The sequence below is a fragment of the Oryctolagus cuniculus genome, chromosome 9 (assembly GCF_051225735.1).
Source record: "Oryctolagus cuniculus isolate XC-2025 breed Fujian yellow rabbit chromosome 9, ASM5122573v1, whole genome shotgun sequence".
NCBI lineage: Eukaryota > Metazoa > Chordata > Mammalia > Lagomorpha > Leporidae > Oryctolagus > Oryctolagus cuniculus.
Window position 1 is genome coordinate 125,060,197 of NC_142875.1, and position 23,512 is coordinate 125,083,708.

The 23,512-nt window shown below is 47.5% G+C and overlaps 1 protein-coding gene across 12 annotated transcripts in view; it reads left to right on the forward strand.

Moving 5' to 3' along the window:
• PPFIBP1 (PPFIB scaffold protein 1) overlaps nt 1-23,512 on the forward strand; it is a 178,000-nt gene that overhangs the window by 148,103 nt on the left and 6,385 nt on the right. For 8 of the 12 annotated variants that reach the window (XM_008259471.5, XM_008259470.5, XM_089304761.1 and 5 more), the window contains 14 exons: nt 3,272-3,426; nt 8,671-8,786; nt 9,363-9,419; nt 10,638-10,698; nt 11,034-11,063; nt 12,288-12,459; nt 12,768-12,800; nt 14,831-14,981; nt 15,267-15,395; nt 17,862-18,012; nt 18,681-18,792; nt 18,900-18,988; nt 22,355-22,477; nt 23,127-23,252. In XM_008259471.5, the coding sequence (XP_008257693.1) occupies nt 3,272-3,426; nt 8,671-8,786; nt 9,363-9,419; nt 10,638-10,698; nt 11,034-11,063; nt 12,288-12,459; nt 12,768-12,800; nt 14,831-14,981; nt 15,267-15,395; nt 17,862-18,012; nt 18,681-18,792; nt 18,900-18,988; nt 22,355-22,477; nt 23,127-23,252 (1,505 nt within the window). The remainder of the gene's footprint in view (nt 1-3,271; nt 3,427-8,670; nt 8,787-9,362; nt 9,420-10,637; nt 10,699-11,033; nt 11,064-12,287; nt 12,460-12,767; nt 12,801-14,830; nt 14,982-15,266; nt 15,396-17,861; nt 18,013-18,680; nt 18,793-18,899; nt 18,989-22,354; nt 22,478-23,126; nt 23,253-23,512) is intronic. The other 4 variants (XM_051850901.3, XM_089304764.1, XM_008259472.5 and 1 more) reach the window with 1 other exon arrangement.

A 23,512-nucleotide genomic window follows, 5' to 3' on the forward strand; every position in this document is an offset into this window, starting at 1 on the left:
CCAGAAGCTGGTGAGATCACCGAGGTATGCGGTGGCCGAGTCAGGCGCTCCATTCTTGTTGAGGCACAGAGGGATCCACTGAAGGGTTCCAGAAGTGTGCTCTGGGTACCAGATGGAGACTCGGGGCAGGGACCGGTGTTGGACTTGGGGGAAAAGACAGCAGATACTCCTGCACTGGTGCAGAGGAAGCCACCTGGTGGTGCTGATTGGAAATGCACTGTGTTGCTGCCTTCGACACCGTGGTGTGATGGATGAGATAAGGAGAGGGAGGAAGAGGAGGAAAACCAAGGAAGGCGTTTATGACTTACACAACTAGGCAGATGATGTTCCTTTTACTAACAGGAGTCTTGGGATGGTGAAGGAGGCTTGAGTTAGCTTTGAGCAGATCAAGTTCAAAGAGCCCTGTAAGACAGGCCAGTGAAGTTAGATGTGCATTTCGTTGTGTTTCTTCTTATTTTATCTGCGGATGAGACTGTTGGTCATGCCCAAGTGTAGAAAAGCCTTGAAGAGCCATCAAAAATACAGAAGTGTCACACACTCCCAGAGGGCCCTGTTTGGTGACAGCCTGTAGTTATTTGCTCCAATGATCACTAGGAATAAACAGGTGTTTTCCAAGGCAGTTGTGCAACACTCAGATTTTGCAGTTTTAATTTTGTTGAGTTCACTCAGAAGGAAAACGCTGTTTTGCATTGGGGTTTCCATCTTTTGATGCACAGGGCCTGGGCTGTTATTAAAATGTCATCAGTATCTGAATGAGCAGATGAAACTCTGATTATCAATGCATTGATGTGGCAAATCTCATCACTCAGCATTTCCCATGCCTACCAAAGAGTCTCTCTCTTATGGAAAGTTGCAAGTTTGGGAGTGATTACTTTTTCACTTATGTAAAATTGAAAAATATTGTTTGATTTTATAGAATTTCAGTTCTGCAATTCTTACATTGCATCCCAAGGCAGAAAGAGTCAATCCTATAACTGGACTGCGTTGTAAAACATTTGGAAAATAGAAAAAGGGTGAAAATCCCCCTTCATTGCACTCGGAGATCATGATAGCACTTTCATTAAGATTTATGTATTTATTTGAAAGGTAAAATTATAGAGAGAGAGGGAAAACACAGAGAGATCTTCCATCTGCTTGTGCACTCACCAAATGGCCAGCACAGCCTGGGTTGGGCCACACTGAAATAAGGCGCCAGGAACCAGAAGCTTCTTTTGGGTCTCCCATGCAGGTGGAACGAGCCCAAGCACTTGGGCCTTCTCGTTGCCTTCCCAGGCTCATTAGCAGGGAGCTGGATTGGAAGAGGAGCAGCTGGGTCTTGAACCTGTGCTCATGTGGGATGCTGGCATCGCAGGCGGCAGCTTAACCTGCTGTACCATAGCATTGGGCCCCCATGATAGCATTTTCTTTTTTTTTTAAAGACTTATTTTTTTATTTGAAACTCAGAGTTACACAGAGAAGGAGAGGCAGAGAGAGAGAGAGAGAGAGAGAGAGAGGGAGGTCTTCCATCCAATGGTTTACTCCCTAATTGGCCACAACGGCCGGAGCTGTGCTGATCCGAAGCTAGGAGCTAGGAACATCTTTTGGGTCTCCCAGGCAGGTGCAGAGGCCCAAGGACTTGGGCCATCTTCTACTGCTTTCCCAGGCCATAGCACAGAGCTGGATCATAAGTGGAGCAGCTGGGACTCGAACCAGTGCCCATATGGGATGCTGGCACTGCAGGCGGTGGCTTTACACGCTATGCTACAGTGCCGGCCCTAGCATTTTCATCTTTCTTCTTTTGTGTAGTTCTCTTTTCTGTGCATGTGGACATGTAGATAAAAGAGGTAGCTTTTACCCAGGTACAACAAGATAGAATTTCATAAACTATTCAAAATTCTGTGCTGTCCCACTGAAGAGTTAACATAAACCATGATTTCTTACTAGGATTTAAAATTAGACCTCACACAATTCTAATAGTATGTAAATCTTTTTCTTTTAAAGATTTACTTATTTATTTAAAGGCAGAGTTACTGAGAAAGGAGAGAGGGAGAGATCTTCCATCTGTTGGTTCACTCCCCATATGGTTGCAACAGCCAGAGCCAGTAGCCAGGAGCTTCATCTTGGTCTCCTACGTGAGTGGCAGGGGGCCAGACACTTGGGTCATCTTCCATTGCCTTACCAGGCTAATTAGCAGGGAGTTGGTTTGGAAGTAGAGCAACCAGGACTTGAACCAGTGCCCATGTGGTTTGCTGGCGTCACGGTTGGTGGCTTAACCTGCTACACAACAACACTTGCACCAATAGCATCCAAATTCTAGTAAGACCCTGGTGAAATCTAAATTAGGAAGCCATGGTCTGGTTAAACTCTTTAAATATGTGTCCCTTGCCATTTAGTCTTATTCAGAGAAGAGTTTTGAACATCATTCATTGTTTAAAAACAAAACAAAACAAAACAAAACAAAATCCGGCACTTGGTTGCTCCTTTTTATTTCTAGAGATGTAATAATATCTCAGAGGTGCTACTTTGCTGGGTGTGTGGTTGCTTTTCTCTGTTACGTTGTTCTTTCTGCTTTGCAGTGACATAAAAAGGAGTAAGCATTTGGCCTAGCAGCTAAAATGCTTCCCCTATGGGAATACCTGGGTCCGAGTCTGCTCCTCTGGCATTTGGCGCCCACTTCCTGCTAACCTGGACCCTGGGAAGCAGTGGGTCATAGCCCAGGTGCATGGGTCCCTGCCAGCCACGTGGGAAACCCAGTGGGAGTTCTTCCTGGCTCCCAGCTTCCACCAGGCTGTTGTGGGCCTTTGGGGAGGGAACCAGCAGATTGGGAGCACTTGCTGGCTCTCCCTCTCTCCAGTAAATACATAAAATTTACAAGGTAAATACAGAGATCCTCTAGAGGGATCAGACATTGTCTTATTTTTTTTTTTTTTTTCCTTCCTGTGATTTTTTTTTCCTGCAGAGCTCGGTGAAAACTGAGTTGTTTCAATGGTGACTTTGTGGCTCTTCCGAAATAGCTTGTTGTACCAGGTATTCCTCACCCGGTTACTTCCAAACTAAAATGCCTAAAGCCCCCAATTTTAAAACAAGCGTTTTAAATTAGAAGGGTTTTAAGTAGGAGGATTGCAAAATCAAGTAACTTTTAACTCTCTTGCCTCTTGGGAGACTGTGATAGAACCAACTGTGGCCTTGCTCGCTGACGATAAGGGCTGAGGGCTCCCAGCTGCTGTTTCCCAGGTGATGCCGGGAGACATAAATGGGATCCTTGTATTCCTTGTGCTTTGTCTGTTCCCAGGCAGAGATGGTGACTATGACGACCTGCTCCATTCCAGTTCCGTCTCTACCCTGCTGGATGCTCAGGGCTTCAGTGATGTGGAGAAAAGCCCCTCGCCCACCCCTGGGATGGGGTCTCCCAGTTGCGACCCATTTAACACGAGTGTTCCAGAAGAGGTATTTATGACTCTGAACACTTTCTTACTGTCGCTGTCTTTGAGAGTTAAAACAAGGAAGACGTGGGCTCTTTTCTCAGTTCCATTAGTGACGTGGGTTGCTATTGCCATTTCTGTGTCCTACTGGTCTTTTTTGTTTGTTTTTTAGTGTGTGGTTTTTCCTTCTCTTTAATAAGTGCCTTGGGCAGTTGTCAAAATTGCTTTTAAAATTCTGGAGAAACATTGGAATCCCTTGGAGACAGATATCATCTTAAATATGAGGTTAAAACTTACTTATTAAGGGACAAGTAGGGAATAAATAAAGCAGGGATAAAGTGGGATTATATAAATAAATTGATTTTAGTTGCTTCTGTTGGTGATGCCAAAAGAGGATTGAGGGGATTGAATAAAATTACCCTCTCACTTTAGAATTAGAAAAAGCAACTAGGAAGGAATAAATAATCTTTAAAAAGATTTATTTTATTTATTTGAAAGGCAGAGTTACAGTGAGAAAGGGAAAGAGAAAGAGAAATCTTCCATCTACTGAGTCACTCCATAAATGACCACCAATGGCTAGGGCTGGGCCAGGCCAAAGCCAGGAGCTCCTTCCTGGTCTCCCATGTGGGTGCAGGGGCCCAAGCACTTGGGCCATCTTCCACTGATTGCCCAGGCACAGTAGCAGGGAGCTGGATTGGAAGTGGAGCAACCGGAACTCAAATTGGACCCCATATGGGATGCTGGTGCTGTTGTGGCTTAACCCACTGCGCCACAGAATAAATAATCTTGAACTCACGTCCGTTGCATCACAGCGGCACCAGCATCTGTTTCTTATCTGTTGTACACGACCCTAAAACTTTGTGGCTTGAATGACAGCATGGCTGTCTTGCTGCTGAATCTGCGCAGGGGCAGGGCTCAGCAGGAACAGCTCCTCCTCGCTCCACGTGGTGTCAGTTGGACTCGCGGGAAGACAGGGGCTTGAGTCACCTGAGGGCTGCTCACTCACGTGTCTGTTGGCTGAGACCTCAGCAGAGGCCAAGCCAGGACAATCCAGGCAACTGCCTGACCCTCACAGTAGAGTGGCTGGTTCCTAAGGGTGGCCGTCGTGAGAGCATCAGGCAAATTGGCACCACCACCTTTTGTGATGTATCTGAGAAGCCACGTAGCATCACTTCTGGGAGTCGTAGGCCACCAGATTGAAGGAGAGGGAGCGCAGAGCCTGCCTCTGGATGGAGGAGTGACGGCAGTGCAGGAGCACCTGCGGTGGGATGATTGGTGCCGATGTATTTGGAGGCTGCAGTCTGCTGCTCTGGCTACAGCAGCTGATGTCTTTGGCTATCCTTGTGGCCCAGCAGGTGAAGTTGCCACTTTACAACACAGCCGTGTCCATTTGGAATACAGTTTGAGTCCCAGCTGTTCCACTTCCGATCTAGCTCCCTGCTAATGCACCTGGAAAAGCAGTACAAGATGGCCCAAGTGCCTGGGCCCCTGCTGTTCACTTGGGAGACTTGGATAGAGTTCCAGGCTCCTGGCTTTGTCCTGACCCCGCTGCACCCATTGTGGCCATTTTAGGGAGTGAGCCAGCAGATGGAAGATCTCTCTATTTCCCTGTCTCTTCTCTCTCTGTATGTCACTCTACCGTTTTTCAAATATGTAAAAGAAACCTTTTAAAACAAATGGTGTCCCTTTCTCATGCAAAATGTGCTCATTCTCCCCCATGAGTCTCATTCTACCAGTGAGGCCTCAGCTCCCAGAATCTCCTCACTCACATCTGATGAGGACAGCAAGCCTCATTAGTGCCACCCGTTAAAGAGCTGGGAACTGCAAGTACAGCTTATCTGCGCCCATGCCCAGCCTTCAGTGATGCGAACTGCACAGCACTGCTCCTTAGGCATTCCTAGTAGGATATGGGAGGCACACGGCTGTCACTCGTCCATGATGATCCTTAAATTCGGCAGGCATGCAGCCGGTTCCTGTGTATTTGGGCCCTGTCTTCTGGCCTCTCGGTTTTTCCTCCCACGTCCCCCTTCCTTTCCTGAAAAAGGAGCTTGGGTGTGCGGCATACTGGTTTTCTCAGCTTGCTGCCTGCAGAAGTCCCCACGGAAGTCCAAAAAAAACCATTCTCTGCCCTCTCTCTGTCCCTTTGAGTGTGATTTATTGTAGTACTCGAAACATTTGAGGAGTCATCTGAATCTGCTTAGAATCCACACACACCCACAGGTGTCTTCATGGCGAGCTTTCCCCTACCTTCCGTGCCCTGGAAGGCCGCCACGGGACGTGCCCTCCCCATCAGCCAGCTTCTCGTGCCTTGCACTGAAAGCCCCGGGAGGCGCTTCTTGGGATGGGAAAGGCTCATTTCAGCCTTCAGTTGGGAGGTGCACAGTTAAAGATCAGGTCGCCCCATGGGTGTGGCGATGGAGACGTGGGAGCACCCTCTTCCTCTCTTCCTCCCTGCGGTCTGTCCTTACAAAGCATTCCTGATTCAACCATGGGGCTGCACCCTCGCCACCTAATCCGATGCGATCACTTCCGAAATGCCCCACCTCCAGACACCGTATTGGGATCCAGCCTCCACCCTAATCCGTCCATCATTTATCCATTCATGGGTGAAGGCTTTGGAGCTTAGATGCCTGCCAGGTCCTCCTCCCCGACAGCCTGACCTCTTCCTGAGGTCTCGTAAAGCCTTGTACAGCCACGCCCTTGACTGTCTTCCTGCCAGACCCAGTGCTGTGTCTTTGCCCTGGAAGCATGCCTTCAGTGTAGCGTGATCCGTTGTCTGGGGAGACTCGGATCCCTTCTGTTGAACAGCACAGCCTTCTTCGGGCAGCTCTCCCCCCTCATTCTGCCACAGATGGTGAGAAGGAGCCAGGTGACATCTTCACTTTTCACCTCTGTTGCTGTTAATCACGCGAGAAGATGAAACTTGAATTGAAGATGGATCGGAAGAGAAAACAGTTCCCCATTTCTCACTTAAATGTAGAAGGCTGAGGCTGTGCTGTTATCCACACAATTAGCTAAGGAATAAGAAAAAACTTAGGGGAAAAAGCCCCCTAGTTGTTAAATGGGATTGAATCCTGGAGAGGACAAGGGTGTTTGACAACGGGTGGGCTGCAGTGCATAGAGACAGGAGGCTACTGTCATGGGTTACACCCAGAGCGTCTCAAAACCCGTAAGAACGTCTTTGCGATGTGAATTTAGGAACTTTGTTTTTGAGAGACAGAGAGCGCCCGTCTGCTGGTTTACTCCCCGGTTGTTGGGGGCCAGGCCGGGGCTGAAGGTGGGAGCTGGAAACACAATCCCGGTCTCTCACTTGGGTGGCAAGAACCCCATTCCTCGAGCCATCACTGCTCCTTCCCTGCGTTGCAGTCTGGAGCCAGGGGGCGGGAGTCGAACCCAGGCACTCCAGTGTGGCCGTGGGCATCGTACCCGACGTCTGAACCACTGGACGCAACGCCCAATCCTGAATTGTAGTTTAATGGTAGGGTTTCAGTTTGGAACACAGACGCTTTGATGAGGATTGAGGGTGTTCAGCCACGCTTTTAAAGAAAAGCCAGGAGGGATATTTGAGGTTGCAGTTAAAGCCTTCAAGTTTAAAAAAGAGGTCAGGAAAATGGGGCATTCTGTTGGTGTAGTTATTTTTTCCCTGTGATTAGGAACCCAGGAGATATTTGAACTTCAGGAAACTGGGATGATAGCTAAATAAACTGTCCTGGATTAATCATTAAGATTCAAACTGGTTGGGGGGGATAAAAACCCTGACAGTTTTAATCATCTATTTTATAATAGTGTGGACTCAAATTTTGCAACGTTTTGTAGTGTCAAAGGATGAGCCCACCACTCTAGCTGAACCAGAAGTCTCAGAGCTGAATTTATCGCCTACTTAAGCAAGTGAGGTCTTTCTGGACAAGCACATTTCTCTTGGAGCTGTTGGTCTGTAGGGTTTTAGGAGGCCTGGAGCTCAAGGCCTTGGGGCTTTCAGAGGCAGGAGTGAGTTGGTGTTAGCTACACATATGTGACTGGAAGGTGAGACTGTTGGCAGGGTGGGTGTAGACCTGTGTTTGCTGGTACACATTGCTTTCCCGGCAGACTCTGAGGAGTGAGGAGCTATGGTTGGCCTATGGAGTTCATTGAGGCCCATGTTATTCATTTCCTTACTGGAATATCCCTTAAAGTGTTTCATGTATTGGTTCATGATTTGGGCCACAGTCTAACCACTCTACAGTTATCAGAAATTACTCAAAACCATAGTATTAAAATCCCTTCACAAACTTAGGACGGGCATGTGGCCTTGTAGTTGAATGCCTGTGTCCCGTGTTGGAATCACCTGGATTCGAGTCCCGGCTCCACTCCTGATTCCAGCTTCCTGCTAATGCAGAGTCTCAGAGGGAGCTGGTGATGGCTCAAGTAATTGGGTTCCTGCTCCACATATGAGAGACCTGGATTGACTTCCCAGCTGCCAGCTTCAGCCTGACCTGGTCCTGGCTATTGTGGGCATCCAGGGAATGAACCTCTAGATGGGTTCTCTCTCCCTCTCTTTCTCTCTGTCTCTCTGTCTCTCTCTCTCTCTCTCTCTGTGTGTTCCTGAAGTGATAATTAAAATCACATCTTAAAAGGATTCTTTCACAGATTCCATCCTTAGGCTGCACAAAGCATTTCTTTGGGAAAAATGTGCTTTGCATTTTGCTGGTTGCAGTAAAATCATTATTATTAAGCCAAGAGTTCTGAGTGTTCTCCGCAGAGTACATTGTGGCTGGTTTTAGTTATCCTTTTCACCCATTCTGCTCATGAGAATTAGTCGACAAGTTCACACGTAGAATGACAGTCAATGGTGCTGTATGAGAGTAGTATAGTATGGGAAGTAAAGGGAAAAGCCGTTGGCCACGTCTCACACTGAATCATTGCAGCCCTGGGGGGTAGGCCTGTCCTTCTCCTTCCAGGGGGGACTCAGGGAAGGTCCCTGAGGCAAGTGTGTGAGAGCCGAGGTCCAGCTAGGGCTTTCTGTGGTGAGGGTTTTCTTAGTAACTTGCTTATTCAGTGTCTTCTGCAGAACCGAGTTCAAAAACTGCCTTCCTCTTTTCTCTGATTCACACTTCTATGTAGGTGTTTCTATTCTGAAGTAACAGTAGAAATAAAGAATAGAATCCTAAACACGGTGTATGAGATTTTACCCACAGACTGTTTAATCATCTTATTCACGTCGTGTGTCTCTGTGGTTTGTTTGATTTGTGATTTTTTTTTTTTTTTTTTACTTTTCATAATTATCTTACAGTTCCACACCAGCACCTTGCAAGTTACAATCCCTTCATTACTGCCAGCACCTGGAAGCATGGAAACTTCTGAAAAAGTCAAGTTGCCTTCCAAGCCGGAAGCTTCATTCGAAGAGAAGTATGTCACTTAGGAGCTAACATCACAACGTGAATGTTCGGAAAAGTCAGTCAGCCAAAAGCAATGTGATACGTCTGTGGCATTTATTTACAGAGAGAACTTTCTACCCAGAGCAATAAGAAACAGCAAGACATGTGGGGAGGGGGACCCGTTTTCAGTTCTGTGTCCTTGAAGTCGAAGGTGTGAAACAGGAAGTCACGGGAGAGGAAACTGGGCCAGGAATGTGGTGAGGGGCAGTCAGGTTAGAGATTGGAAGGAACTTAGGTCTCATATCCTAGGTCATAAGTGACCCTCAAAGGATTACAGGCAGGATGGTAGTTGTCACATACCATGTGGCCCCTAGAAGGAGAGGAGAAGGGTTGCACTGGTTTCTCTGTAGACATAGAATTTTTGGCCAACATATTCCCAGATAAATTATGTAATCTTATCTGGGCAAAATTAAATACAATAGAAGAAATCATAAACTAGAAAAAGCATCCTTTGTATAAACTTTTGACAATTCTGTTCCCTTAGAATAGATACGATCTTTTACTTGTGAAGTTAACAGTCTCTTTTTTTTTTTCTTTTGTCCGTTAGCGATGGAAAAATAACCCTTGGCAATGCTGCTGAAACCCAGCTGTCTGATGGTCTTCTGTAAGTTTTATTTTATTGGATGGAATTGAAACTTGAGAAAGAGAGGCACCCTTGCCCCAACAGTAGCCGGTGTTGCAGTGGGTGGCTGAGGCTGTTGAGTCAATGAATTAATTGGTGCTGTGTAAGGACTGCGTATGGGGCATAAATCTGCTCAGCAGTACTCACCCTGGACCGTCAGCTCAGGCCAGGCGTTTGCAGATCTTTCTTAGATTCCCTTTGAAGTTTAGTGCTTTTAATGCATTTCTGTACGGACTCACAGTTTTGAGACCAGCAGAGAAGAATCTCAGAGAATGATGTGAGGCTGGAAAAAAGCTGAAATGGTTTTATTTTTGCACTTTCGATGTAATAAACTGCCCTAATATCTATGTTTATCCAAGTGACAGTCTGCATTGCATTAGGGAAGTCTATTTTCAGAGCAGTACTCAGGGATGAGATCTTTGCTCAGTGTTTATCTTTGACTTTTTCTGCCAGTAGGTGCTTCTAGCAACTTACATGTACATAAATGCAAAAGAAATACCTTTTCAAAGCTTTTTTGTGTATTACTCTGGTTTTTAGAGCAAGCGTATCACTTTCTGTCTCTGTCTCTCTCTCTTTCCTCCAACTGGTCACATACCCCTGCCTTCAATTTTTGAGTGAGAACAGCTCTGTGTAATAACACACGGATTGTGTGAAAGATTTTCAGATGTTTATGATGAAACATGGCTTCTCTGGGATATTACAAGCAGCAACTGGGGTCCCTCTGTTATGCTTTGGTCAGAATTTATAATGAGTTGCTTTGGCAGACAGCAAAAAAAAAAAAAAAAAAAAAAAAAAAAGTCGAAAAGCGCTAACTTTGTGAATCGATTGGGAAAACTTGCGTTCTTTATTTGCATTAGAAGAACTGGAGATAAATAGATCGATAAGTATGGATGCGGAGGCTGTACCATTAGTCTATGGCAATCCCTGGCTTATTTTCCAGGGTTGACATCACAAGGAGGGTGCTAAGTGTTTTTCCAGCTCTTCTGACATTGAGCGTTATTGGCAGGACAGTTAACCGCCCCTGCTCTGGAAAGAACTCAGTGTTATAATTTAGTTAAGCACATAAGTGACTGCCCGAGTCCAGATTGTCTTTTATTACTCGCATTCAGCCCACATGCAGTTTCCAAGATGTTCTGCTGAGGAGCGGTGGCACCAGTGCCACTTACTATTAATCCTAATTATTCTTATTGTTATTTTTAGAACTTCGAGTCTGCAAAAGTCCAGCAGCCTGGGCAACCTGAAGAAAGAGACAGCAGAAGGGGTGAGTTCTTTTCCAGTCTGTTACCCTGAGAAGAAAATATTTTGGGATCTTCGTCTTTGCCCGTTTTGGAAATAACACTCTTAAGAAGAATTTGCGGTTTCTTTCATAATGGAAAACTATTAGATAACACAGTTATGATAACTACTAAGAGGTATGAATATGTGGAGTTGAAAGCAGCACATAAAACCCCAAATAGAGACTTAATAAGCTTTGTAAGACATAAGTGAAACTAAGATTTTGTAGAAGTACATGTGATTTTTTTTTTAATTTATGGAAGGGTATGTGACAAATTCTGAATGTATAACAACAACCTTGTATATTGTCGTTTCCAACAGGAGAAGGAGTCCCTTTCAAAGTCATCTGAGGTAACTTTTATATCCAAATAATAATGTGAAACTATGTTCCACATCCATCCCATGTGAATTGCTTACATGTCTCCGGTGGAGCAAAACCCCCAGCACCTCAGAAGCGTCAGGTTAGATGAAAGACGCCAGGTACTGAGATTGCGTGCGAAGTGATTCTACGGTAGGAATACACAGAGGAGACCAGTCAGAGAGACGGGAGGCCGATCGGTGGGTTGCCAGTGGTGGGAGGAGAGTGGGGAGAAACTGCTGTACCAGACGGAGCCGACAGTGTCAGGGAGCTCCCGGGACGTGGTGGCGGCAGCACAACACGGGGTGTGCCGAATGCCAGTGGTTCGCTGTGTTCTGTGACAGTCACCTGTTCAAGTGATCACAACACAAAGACAAAACCCTGAGCGCCCAGTGCTACCTGTGGTTCTCAGTGAGCCTAACAGGGCTTTCTGCGGCTGCACAGAGAGCCCGCCTCTTAGATCCCAGGCCATTCACTCCGGGCAACTATTTTGCATCTATAAGGCAGACTTTGGGAACCTCTAAAGACGTCAGCACGGGCTCTGATTCTTTCTGCTGATTCTCCAATGTGACCTTGTAAAGGTGCCAGTCGGGTGCACGGGCTGCTCCTGGATGCTGTCTCATGACCCTGGGCCCTCAGCGCCTGAGTGTCTGTCCTGTGTGGGTAGAACTCGCGGGGACAGTCAGCGGCGACAGCCGTCAGCGAAGTTCTTTGTGTGCTGTGAGTTGGGGAAGTGTCTAAGACTTGGTCATCAGTGTGGGGACACACACAGTAATACCACTGGTTGTGCCAACTATACACTTAGTCAGTATGACCAGTACTTGTGCCCTTCCAACCCGTCTTGCTTCTCTCCATTTCTGCAATAATAATTATAATAATAAAAACCATAGGGCAAGAGAAATGAGAGAAATGAGGCACACCAGCAGACCATCTTTGAAGACTGAAACTGCAGAACGTATTATGGTTCTCATTGCCAATGCAGTTGACAGCTCAAAATGAACAATGACCGTGTCGTTCTGTTGTTCTTCGAGAAGGATGTAGAAAGTAACTGGGGTGGAATCTCCCCACACTGCTGGTGTGGGAGCTGGGGACCGATGCCCTTGCTCCGGGGTAGCGCTGCGTATCGGCAGTGAACGTGAGTGACTTTGCACGGAGCCGGGCGCCCGGCCCGGCGGGTCCTGACGCGCCCACCCCGGCCATTGTCGTCCCTCTCACAGGAGCCAGCCCCGGGGGACAGCAGCCCTGTGGCGAGCCTGCCGCCCCAAACCCGGCGACACGAGGCCTCCGCCGACGACAACCCGTTTGGCACTCGGAAAGCCAGGTCTTCCTTCGGCCGGGGCTTCTTTAAGATAAAGAGCGGCAAGAGGACGGCGAGCGCGCCGAACCTGGGTACGTGCGGCATGGCCGCCGCGCCTGCGCCCTGGCCTTCCGGAAGTTGGTTTCCGCCATGGTCTCTCTCGGCCGGGAAGGGGGGCGGGCTTCGCAGGGAAGGCGTGCGAGGATTTAATGTCGCGGCGCGCCGCAGACACACAGGTCCCCTCAGCTTCCCCTGTGAGCCTGCGTGCAGCAGCAGGGGCGCGCCGTGCCCGCCCGCCCCGGGTGGCCCTGCCAGGAGTCTGATCCGTGTTCCGTTTTGTCGCCCTGTGTTCTCTCCATTGGGCTGCGTGTGATTGTGTGCGTTGTGGGGATTTCTGAAGACCGTAATCGAAGTGCCAGTGCACCCACCCTAGGTATCGTACCCCGTGCATGCCAGCCCTTCGCCAGCGCTGTGCTCCGGAACATTCTAACCCTTGCGCTTGCCGTCGGTGGTCTCTAGACAGCGAGCCGGCAGCCGTCAGGAAGCAGGGATCTTTATTCCAGAATGTTCCTGTTAGCCTTCCAGGTCCGAACGCTGTTTTAACCCATGCTAATGCCTGACACCTGTGAGGGGCTCCCAGCGGACCTGGAAGTGACAGCATCCGTCAGAGCACAGGCCAGGCGTGCGTGCATGCGGCAGGGACGCCCCGGGGCGCCCTTTGTTAGTAGCACAGCACCGCGCACTGGCTGCCCAGGCCTCCCCAGCCTCCGAAGGGAAGGGTTTTTTCAGCCAGAGAGGTTGACGGAAGACATGGAAGACGGTCGTTTTTCAGACATTCTGCTCCTAGGGGAGCATCCTTCCGATAGCTTATTGCTTCAAAGATGGAAGTCAGCCCCAGCGAGGACAGGGGTGACTGTGCAGGTCGGCATCTGTGCAGTCGTCCCCCACCCTTGTGATTTTAGGAGACGTTAAGCTCAGTTTTTCCTCTTTGTAGGGCAAGATACAGCAGGCAAACATAAAAAGTCCTCAAAATTAAAAAGGAAAATTCTGTGTAGCTTCTGAGTGAGGGCGGAAGAGGCAGCATTCTCGCGAGCAGCCATGCCCATCGCGGCAGTGGCGTGCAGTGGAAAGATGCCACTAGGTTTTCCCAGCAGACGCTAGTCCCTCATTTAGATGTCCACAGAGCCACGCACGCACCCAGCACAAGTGGCTTCTCTCACTTTGTAGTTGAAAAAGCCTAGAACGAGCATCGGATGCACACAGTCCACTGACCTGTCGGGGCAACTGTTTGGAAATCCGTCTTTATGCATCTTTCTCAGAGCTGTATTGTCAGTGCTAAGAGGCAAATGCTGCTTACGTAACCTGTAACCAGTCACAGCTCTGCTTCCTAGAAAAGGCAGCCTCTGCGACTTGGACTTCCTGCTGAAACCCTGTGCTGTGATTTTTGTGCAACTTTTCCTTTATAAAGTATACAATGTCATAGAAGAAACCATGCTGTTCCACAGAGAGACAGCTGAAAGACTAAAATAGTTAATGCCTGGGGAGCCAGGAATGGCGCTTGTGGGTACTGTTCTTTGAAGGCAAAATCAACAGGCAGTGCTTTTCTATGAGAAGAAAAACTTAGGCATATCCAATGCATTGTTGTCTGGGTGCCGAGGACATCATAGGTTGGAATAAACGTCTTAGTTAAAGGATTGCTAGAATTCAGTAATGGATTTCTTATAAATGCCAGAGGAGAGGAAGGAATACAAAGAAAATGACGTAAGAGTTTGAGCTAGAGTGACAGGGAGATGATTGGTTAAAGTTAATTAAATATCAAGTGAGAGAACATGAGAGAGAGAAGACTTTCAGGAGAATTGGGTGGTGGGGAATCCAAGAATCTCTGGACACATTGAATTGGCAGTGTGTCCCTAAGACAATGGGATTGCAGAGAGAGAGAGAATGAGCCCCGAGGCTTATACAGCACCTGCTTATAAACGAGCAAAGCCATCTGCGAGTGCTGAGCCGGAGTGGGTGAGCTGGCAAGAGGTCCTGCCGGGGAGCATGGAGCAGAATCATGGAGTGGAGGAGGAAAAGCATACATGGGCGTGCCATGGCCAAGAGACGCCGGTCAGCCGACTGCCGTAGGACAGCGTCAGGCTAGAAGTGAAAGAGACAGTGACTCTGAAGATTGACCCGGGCACTACCGCAGGACTGAGAATAATTTCATTATGAATTCACATCATCCAAGGAAAGATGACAGCGATACTGTCACATCGTTTTGGTCTCAAAGTGTGTTCTGCTTTTGGGACTGCATAGGATCGTGTTCCATTTTTAGCATTTACAGGGAGCTCTTTGTAAGTCACTCATTTATAGACCAACAGAAGAAAATTCTCAATTGGCTAAAACCAAGAAGGTTGACATCTAATTGTGTTTCACCCCTACCTTACCCTTCATCGAGTCTTTCTTCTGTTCTTGGAGTAGCTGAGACAGAAAAGGAGGCATCCGAGCACCTGGATCTGGCTGGTACGTCTTCTCGGCCAAGAGAGTCGCAGGGGCACAGTCCCTTCCAGATCTCTCCCCCGTCTCCAGATTCCAAAAAGAAATCCAGAGGTATCATGAAACTGTTCGGAAAGTAAGTACAAGGGAGCAAGTTGCGTGGGCCCTGTCTTATTTGTTGCTCGTCATAGGGGTAGATGGGACGTGGGCTGAAGGTGGGTGTGAAATTGTGGGGCTCCTATGATTGGGGTTCGGGGACTCACTTGGCTTCAGTTACAGTTTCCATTCAGATCACCCGTGTTCACGCTGTGTGTGGGGGGGGAGAGGCTCAGGTGCCTGTAGCAGTTGTCAGTGCTTTAATCAACAAGCCCGAGGCCTCCTCAGGTCTAATATACAGCAACGTGTGTTGTGTCTTCTTCAGACTTCGGAGAAGTCAGTCCACTACATTCAACCCAGATGACATGTGTGAGCCTGAATTCAAAAGAGGAGGGACAAGGGCAACAGCAGGGCCCCGACTGGGTTGGTCTCGAGATTTGGGCCAGTCTAACAGGTAAGAGCCAAACCCATGGACTTCCGTGTCTCTGCCCATGTGTGGAGTCTTCGTGAGCACTTGCAGTGTTAGGAAAGAGTGAGCAGTCCTAATCTGAAAATCCAGAACCTTTTGAGCCCCCTAGGTCACGGCAAGTGGCAAATCTCACACCTGGTCTCATGTGACAGTGGCAGGTCTCAGTGTAAGAGCACCAACAGCGTTGTCAGGCTTGTTGTGGAAGGCGTATCAAACGTTAAGTGAATGGCGTATTTACGCTTGGGACTCATTCCCAAGATACCTCATTATACATATGTAAAAATTCCAGACTCCAAAACGCTGTGGTACAAGCATTTCAAGGAAGGGACACTCGACCCCATGTCGCTAGGTGAAAGAGTCAGAATTGTCCCTTGCCGCTGTGCGTAAGACAAGGTCCATTATCTTTACAGCAATGGGACTTGGCAGTGACTGATGAACAGTGCTGCTGAAAGTGCGGGCTGTGTGAGCTGGATGAGTCGTCAGAGCACAAGTGTCTGCAGCCTCTCTACTGGAATGGCTTGGAACTTGCATTTTACATAGATAGTAATTTACGTAGACAGCAGAGCCTTGGGGAGATGGGCCAGCAGAGTGGTTAACAATAGCTTCTAGGGTCAGACTCTCAGATCAGATCTAATTTCTGGCCTTACCACTTTCTAAACTGGATGACTGTGAGGAGCAATGATTTCCATGCTCAATGCCCTTTTTTACTTATCATTTTCACCATCATCATCATCGTAATCCATATGTACCCCTCAAATATGATTATGCAGATTAAACCAATTAATATATGCTAAGCATCTGGCAAATCATAACTGCTTGGGAAACATTAGTGATGAATAGTTTGTGAAAGCGCTTAAAGACATAAATCCTGTAAGAATTCTGGGATTTATCAAGACTATGTAATGTTTGATCTGTTAAGAACTCTAAAAACTTCCTACAGCTCTCATCAAAGTTTCGAGGTGATCTGGAACTACTACACCAACCTACTAACATGAAAGGGTGGGGTTGGCAAACAGAGTCCAGGGCGTTGGTGCTCAATCTTGTGTGATGGACTGGAAAGCTTTTAAACACAGCCCCTCCCACACAGGCGGAACACTGTTTCGGTCAAGGCGACTTTGGCTCAGAAGGAGACTCTGACCTTCAAATACCAGTGGTCTCATTTGCCATCTGTTTTCCTTGAACACAGGAGAGAACCTCCTTGTGTTGTTAAATAGAAAAGAAAAAGTGAGAAAGAGAAAAAGTGTTGTTGATCTTTACATTTGTTTCCAAACAGGGCCACTTTTTGTATGTCTAAATAAAAAAAGACAGAAATTTTGCTTAGATTTCTCTCTCCTCTCCTCAGCGATGGCATACTGCCCTAGTCTTGTCTGTTGCCATCTAGAGAGAAACTGTAATTCTGCTAAAGTTAGACTTGAACTTTTTTTTTTTTTTTTTTTTTTTTTTTTGGAGAGGCAGAGTTACAGTGAGAAAGAGAGAAAGGTCTTCCATCCTCTGGTTCACTTCCCAAGTAGCCATAGCAGCCAGAGCTTTGGAGCTGAGAAGCTAAGCCAGTCAAGAGCCAGGAGCCAGGAGTTTCTTCCAGGTCTCCCACGTGGGTGCAGGGGCCCAATGCTTGGGCCATCTTCTCCTGCTTTCCCAAGCCATAGCAGAGAGCTGGATTGGAAGAGGAGCAACCGGGACTAGAACTGGCACACATATGGGATTAAAGCACTGCGCCACAGTGTGGGCCTCATTGAACTTCTTCTTCTTCTTCTTCTTTTTTTTTTTTTTTTTTTTACAGGCAGAGTGGACAGTGTGAGAGAGAGAGAGAGACAGAGAGAAAGGTCTTCCTTTTGCCATTGGTTCACCCTCCAATGGCTGCCACAGCCCGCGCGCTGTGGCCGGCACACTGCGCTGATCCGAAGGCAGGAACCAGGTGCTTCTCCTGGTCTCCCATGGGGTGCAGGGCCCAAGCACTTGGGCCATCCTCCACTGCACTCCCTGGCCACAGCAGAGAGCTGGCCTGGAAGAGGGGCAACCAGGACAGAATCCGGCGCCCCGACCGGGACTAGAACCTGGTGTGCCGGCGCCGCAAGGCGGAGGATTAGCCTAGTGAGCCGCGGTGCCGGCCCGAACTTCTTTTAATCTGAGAAATTTCTGCTTGGGAATCCAGTCCAGCAGCACTATTTGAAATGGGTACAGGGGCTTATGTTGGTTCAGTTCCATGGTTTTCCGTAAAACACGTTCTTTTGGAAGGACGTTGAATCTTCTGTGGTATCATTAGATAGAAAGCGAGTGGTCTTAGAGTAATTTTCAACTCCAGTGTGACTTCTGCCTTCAACTAGACACTAACAAACAAGCAGTACCTCCAGGGAGTGTCCGTACCTACTGAATGCACACTTGGTCGAAACTGGTGATAAGCCATGGATTGGCCTCGAGTTGCTTTTCATGCGGCTGTTCATTTTCCTGTAGTGACTTGGATATGCCATTTGCCAAGTGGACCAAGGAGCAAGTTTGCAACTGGCTTGTGGAACAGGGCTTGGGCTCCTACCTGAGTTCCGGCAAGCACTGGATTGCATCTGGCCAAACACTTTTGCAAGCTTCTCAGCAAGATCTAGAAAAGGTGATTGCTTCCCTGTTTTGTTTACGATCGGACCCTAAGAGAAAGCACATGGAAGGTGGGGTTGTCTTCCATTCCAGAAAGTGGTGTGGGTGGAGCCAGTACATACTCTTGCAAAAGTGTGGGTTCCCGGCTGCTGCTTTCTCATCTTATCTCCTGAACTTAGAGGAAGAAGCTGGTCTTGATGCGTCCTCATGGGATGCTTAGAAATGGCTAAATGTTTACATGAAAAATAATGCTATAGCTGTAATAACCTTAAACTCTGATCTCTGAAACTCGCTCTGTGACTTTATCTTCTCATTGTGGAATTCTACTTCACACTGCAAAGGAGAAAAATAGTGCCCTGCATTTTACGTCCGAGTGTTGGACATTTCTTCCCAGTCACGTAGCATTTTGCACAAAAAAGAGTAAAATTGCTCTTAGGCAAGCTGCAGTTTCTGTCTTGCAAAGAAAATGAGTCACTGAGGAATGTCTTCGCAGCCCATTACACTAATTACGGCGGTCTGGCTTCCTAGGGGGTCTTTTGTTCAGCAGCATTTGATTTGTCCCAGTTAGTATTGTCCTTGCGTTTGCAATTGGGTCTTTGATGCTAGGAGTCTGCATCCCTGGGCAGTGGCGCCCAGCCCTTGTGGATAGAGTTATAAAGTCAGGGCTGCTGTTTCTCGTCGCAGGAACTTGGGATCAAGCATTCACTTCATCGAAAGAAGCTGCAGCTGGCACTGCAAGCCCTGGGATCCGAGGAAGAAACCAACCACGGGAAGCTGGATTTCAACTGGGTCACTAGTAAGAGGGTTTCGTTGTTTAAAAAAAATCAGCATTGCTGCCTTCTCGGGGTGCTCACAGGAATGGGTGTTCCTGGGCCCCGTAACGACACTGTTACTCCCTTTCAGGATGGCTGGATGATATCGGCCTCCCCCAGTATAAGACCCAGTTTGATGAAGGACTGGTTGATGGTCGGATGCTGCATTACATGACCGTTGTAAGTGATTCACTCTGGGCTTTAGGGGAGGAAAGTTGTTTTCTGTCCGAAAGCACAGAAATGCAGTCAGGGACATACTGTGTTTCCAGAATGACTCCAACAGAATTTGAAGGTGTCGCTTTACCTTGAGGAGTGGGCAGGAGTATTTCCCGTGAGGTTGACGTTGCAGGATTTGGTGTTTGCAACAGCCTTAGGATGCCATGAAATCCCTGTGTAGGCTAATGTACCCTGAGCTGTCCAGAAAGTTGATTTCTTACATATTCAGCAGTGTAAACGTGGAAGTGTGTGCCGTGGGTGAATTTTATGGTGTGAATTATTTCTCATAAAGATATTTTAAAAATAGAAGGCTGAGTTTTAAAGCCTTGGCAGCTCGCGGGTTCTGCATCGTCCCATGCACTGACTGCTCGGAAGAGTTCCCCTTCGTACCTGACATCCTTTCGCCTTTCCCTGCCGTGTTGGACCGCTGTTACTGAAAAGTCTCACCCTCCTCCTGGCAGCCCACTTCTGCTATAGCCCCTGGGACTGGGGTAAAGGAAGAGGGAAGCTAGAGTTCCACTCTGGTTCCTTCATTCTCTCATTCGTGTGCATTTTCTAGCCTTGCAGCCAATGAGTGGGAAGACTCTTCCCTATTCAACAGCAGTGGGAGGGATGACTCCCTGGAAACCTGGTTCTAGATTCCATGGCACTATTGATGTTCTTAAGATATCTTTGTTTAAATAGCCTCTTTTGAGCTTGGCTTTGTGCCAAACCATCACAGTCCTCTTGAAATAAGTAGAAAGTTTCAACCATCTAGATTAAGTATGCATTTCTCAATATCGAACAAAGTTAGGGTTGCAAGGATTTGATCTAACAGTTTACATCCCCTTGTCTCATATTAGAGTGCCTGGATTCTAGTCCCGGCTGCAGTTCCTGATTCCAGCTTCCTGCAAATTCAGACCCTGGAAGGCAGCAATAATGGTTCAAGTAATTGAGTTCCTGCCACCCACTTAGGAGACCTGTATGGAGTTCCTGGCTCCTAACCCCAGCCCCAAAGCTGCTGAGGGCATTTGAAGAGTGAACCAGCAGATGGGAACTCTGTCTCTCTATCTGTCTGTCTGTCTGTCTCTCTTTCTCTCTCATAAATAAATGGACATGAACTTTACAGAAGGAGAGAGACATTTGGAGTTCAGCTCCTGAGATTTGTTTCTTTCTCTTGTCATTGAACCAGAGTCCTTCTCTTTGGGCCCATCGTACCCCCCGTGTGTGTGGTGATGCCATTAGGTGTTGTATATTGCATGTCATAGCGTGCCAGATGGGCTTCTGAGCATTTTACTCATGTGCATACTCAATTCTTACCCTTTTTGGTTAGTTCTATTATTGTCCGCACTTTTAGACCAGGAAACAAAGGAGTTGATAGATTAGATAAACTGCGTTTCCACAGTTAGAAAGTGGTAGTAAGCCATAGGGGTTTAAATCCAAGCTCTGTTCAGATCCCTGCTCATAATAGCTCACTGTTCCATGTGGAACAAATTCAGCAAATATTTGCCTGCCTATCTAGGTGTGAGTGTGTTCCTCTCAGAATATCAGCGGAACAGGCTTAAAACCACAGGAAGCACATGGGTAGTTTGTGTGGCCCAAAAAAAAGAATAAACTGGCTTGGGAAATTTGACCCCAGACATTCTAAATCAAAAATTTGTTTTTATATGGTCTCCCAGATTAAATCCTGGGACAGAAAAAGGGCTCTAGCCGAAGAACTGGTGAAGCTGGAATGAAGTCTGTAGTTTAGTTGATTGTATTGTTATCCATATTAATTTCTTAGTTTTGATAAGGGAAAGGTATACTTACAACTATACCATCTTTGGCATCTTTTCTATATATCAAATTGTTTTAAAACAAAGTTCTTAAAAATCCAAACATTTTAAAAATATTTAAACAAAATCTTTCTAGACTTCAGTGCATGATAAAGGAATCCCTTCTTTTAAACTCTTTCAAATTATAAGCATTTCGCCAAAGGTTAATACTTTATTTGTATTATAATCATATGCACTCAGATTTAAAAAAAAAAACAGTAGTAGATGAAAACCTTCAATGCAATGTTTGGAACGAATGTCTCAGTCTTAGATAAAATATTCTTGGATGCTTTTTTTTAACTACTTAAAGTGGTTTTCAGAAAATTTTAATATGTGATTTTTTTGCTCAGCTAGCAGCCTTAAGGATTTCTATGACTGATATTTTCATCTGAAAACACTTCTATAGTAGATTAAAATGGTTTTTTCTTCCTTTTCTTTCATAAGAAGTGTGTTATCAGCAGGCTATGCCTAAAATGTGTATTTCCCTTGTTGATTTTCTGGGTGTGTTTCGAAGGAGACAGGGGTGCTTATCTTGCTCCTGGTCCCCAGATCACCTGCTCTTGCAATCATTTGTTTTGTGTGTTGGCATGTTTGAACAAGTTCTCAGTCAGTCGGTGAGAGCTTTTCCTGGCAGGCACTGGTCAGTGTTGTAAGTGGCTAACTTGCCACTTGTTGTTTGTCTTCACTCCTTAACTTTCACCAAAACCTTTACTCTGGTTGACCTAGCTTTTCTGAGATTAGGGATAATACCTGCTAGATTAAGCATAAAAATCTGGAACTAGAGAAATTGTAAGGCCAGAGCACAGTACAGCAAAAAGCATTCCGAGTTTCTCTGCAACTTTGAGTTGCCTTTAGTTCAGAAAACCAAACTTTGATCATCAGTGAGCGCTGTTTGCTCTGAGCCATTCTCTGTGGAATCTTTGGGCCGTGCCTTTAATTGCGTTAAGTGTCTTCTTTGTAAAGGCAGTTCTCAAACTTGAGGAGAGGGGCGGGCCTGAGGCGCCGCGTCCCACATGGGCGCCAGTTCTAGTCCTGGCTGCTCCTCTTCCTGTTCAGCTCTCTGCTGTGGCCCGGGAGTGCAGTGGAGGATGGCCCAGGTGCTTGGGCCCTGCACCTGCATGGGAGACCAGGAGAAGCACCTGGCTCCTGGCTTTGGATCGGCGCAGCTCTGGCCATTGCAGCCAACTGGGGAGTGAACCATTGGATGGAAGACCTCCCCCACCCCCCAGCCTCTCCTCTCTCTGTGTAACTCTGACTTTCAAATAAATAAATAAATCTTAAAAAAAAAAATTGCAAACTAAGTTTAAAAAAAAAAAAAAACTTGAGGAGAAAACAAACAAACAAAAAGCAAATCAGAACAGGCACCTTGTGCAGTGACCAGTGAGTGCTGCGGTTCAGAGTGACTGGGAGCTTCCACGGAAACAATAATTAATTTGGGGTCCCTGTTCAGAACAGGAAAGGGGGTTCTGGGGCTGGGTAGACCCTGCAGCACTCACACCCTGGGCCCAGCGAGCGCCTCCTTTTGCTGTTTCCGCAGGATGACTTGCTGTCGTTGAAGGTTGTGAGCCTGCTCCACCACCTCAGCATCAAAAGGGCCATCCAGGTCCTGCGCCTCAACAACTTCGAACCCAACTGCCTGCGGAGGCGGCCCTCGGACGAGGTAGCGTCTCCCGGGGAGGCTTTTCACGCTGTGTGTGTGTGAGTGTGAGTGTGGGTGTGGGTGTGTGGGTGGGTGTTTTCCTTGTCTCCTGATCCACAGAGTGAAATCATCACTGTAAAGACGTCCTTTCCTAGAGCAGTATTTTCTTAGTGCATAAGGAAGCTTGGAACTCTGTGACACAAATAAGAGAATTCAGGGGTGGGCATCTGGCGTGGTGGGTGAGACCCCCGCTAGGATGCCTGCATCCCCTATCAGAGGACCTGGGTTTGAGACCTGCTGGTTCCAGCGTCCTGCTGCTGTGTGCCCTGGGACACAGCAGGGACGGCTCAAGTACTTGGGGCTCTGCCACTCCTGTGGGAGAGCCGGATGGAGTTACTGGTTCCCGGCTTCAGCTGCAGCTCTTGCAGGAAGTACATCAGTAGATGGGGGTTCTCTGTTTTTGTCCAGTTCCTTCTCCCTCTCCTCCCCACCCCCATTCTCTTTCTCAAATAAAGTGATTTTTAAAGAGGGAGAGATTGTGGATTGGCAAACACGTTTTAGCCTTCCTTGAGCCGTCCCGTGGGATGCCTGGTGGTGCTCCGCGGGGCAGAGGTTCTAGACAGAGCCTGCAGGTTTAATGCGGAGGATCTGTGGTCGTTTGCTCCCACAGAACAGCATCACCCCCTCCGAGGTTCAGCAGTGGACCAACCATCGCGTGATGGAGTGGCTGCGCTCCGTGGACCTGGCGGAGTACGCCCCGAACCTCAGAGGCAGCGGCGTCCACGGCGGGCTCATGGTAAACTCGGCCTCCCCTTCAGCGTGGCTTCTCGGGGTGCTCCCTTAGTCTGAGGAACAGGACGTTCCAGGTTGGGTGTCCTTCATCCGGAACCCCGGATGCTGCAAAGAACGAAACTCTGTAAGAGCCAGCGTGACACCACCAGTGGAAAATTCCACACCGGACCTTCACGGGACAGGTCACAGACAAAACACAGGTGCACTGAGAATGCTGTGTGAAGCTGCCTCCAGACTGTGTGTAGTGTCTGTGAAACATAAACG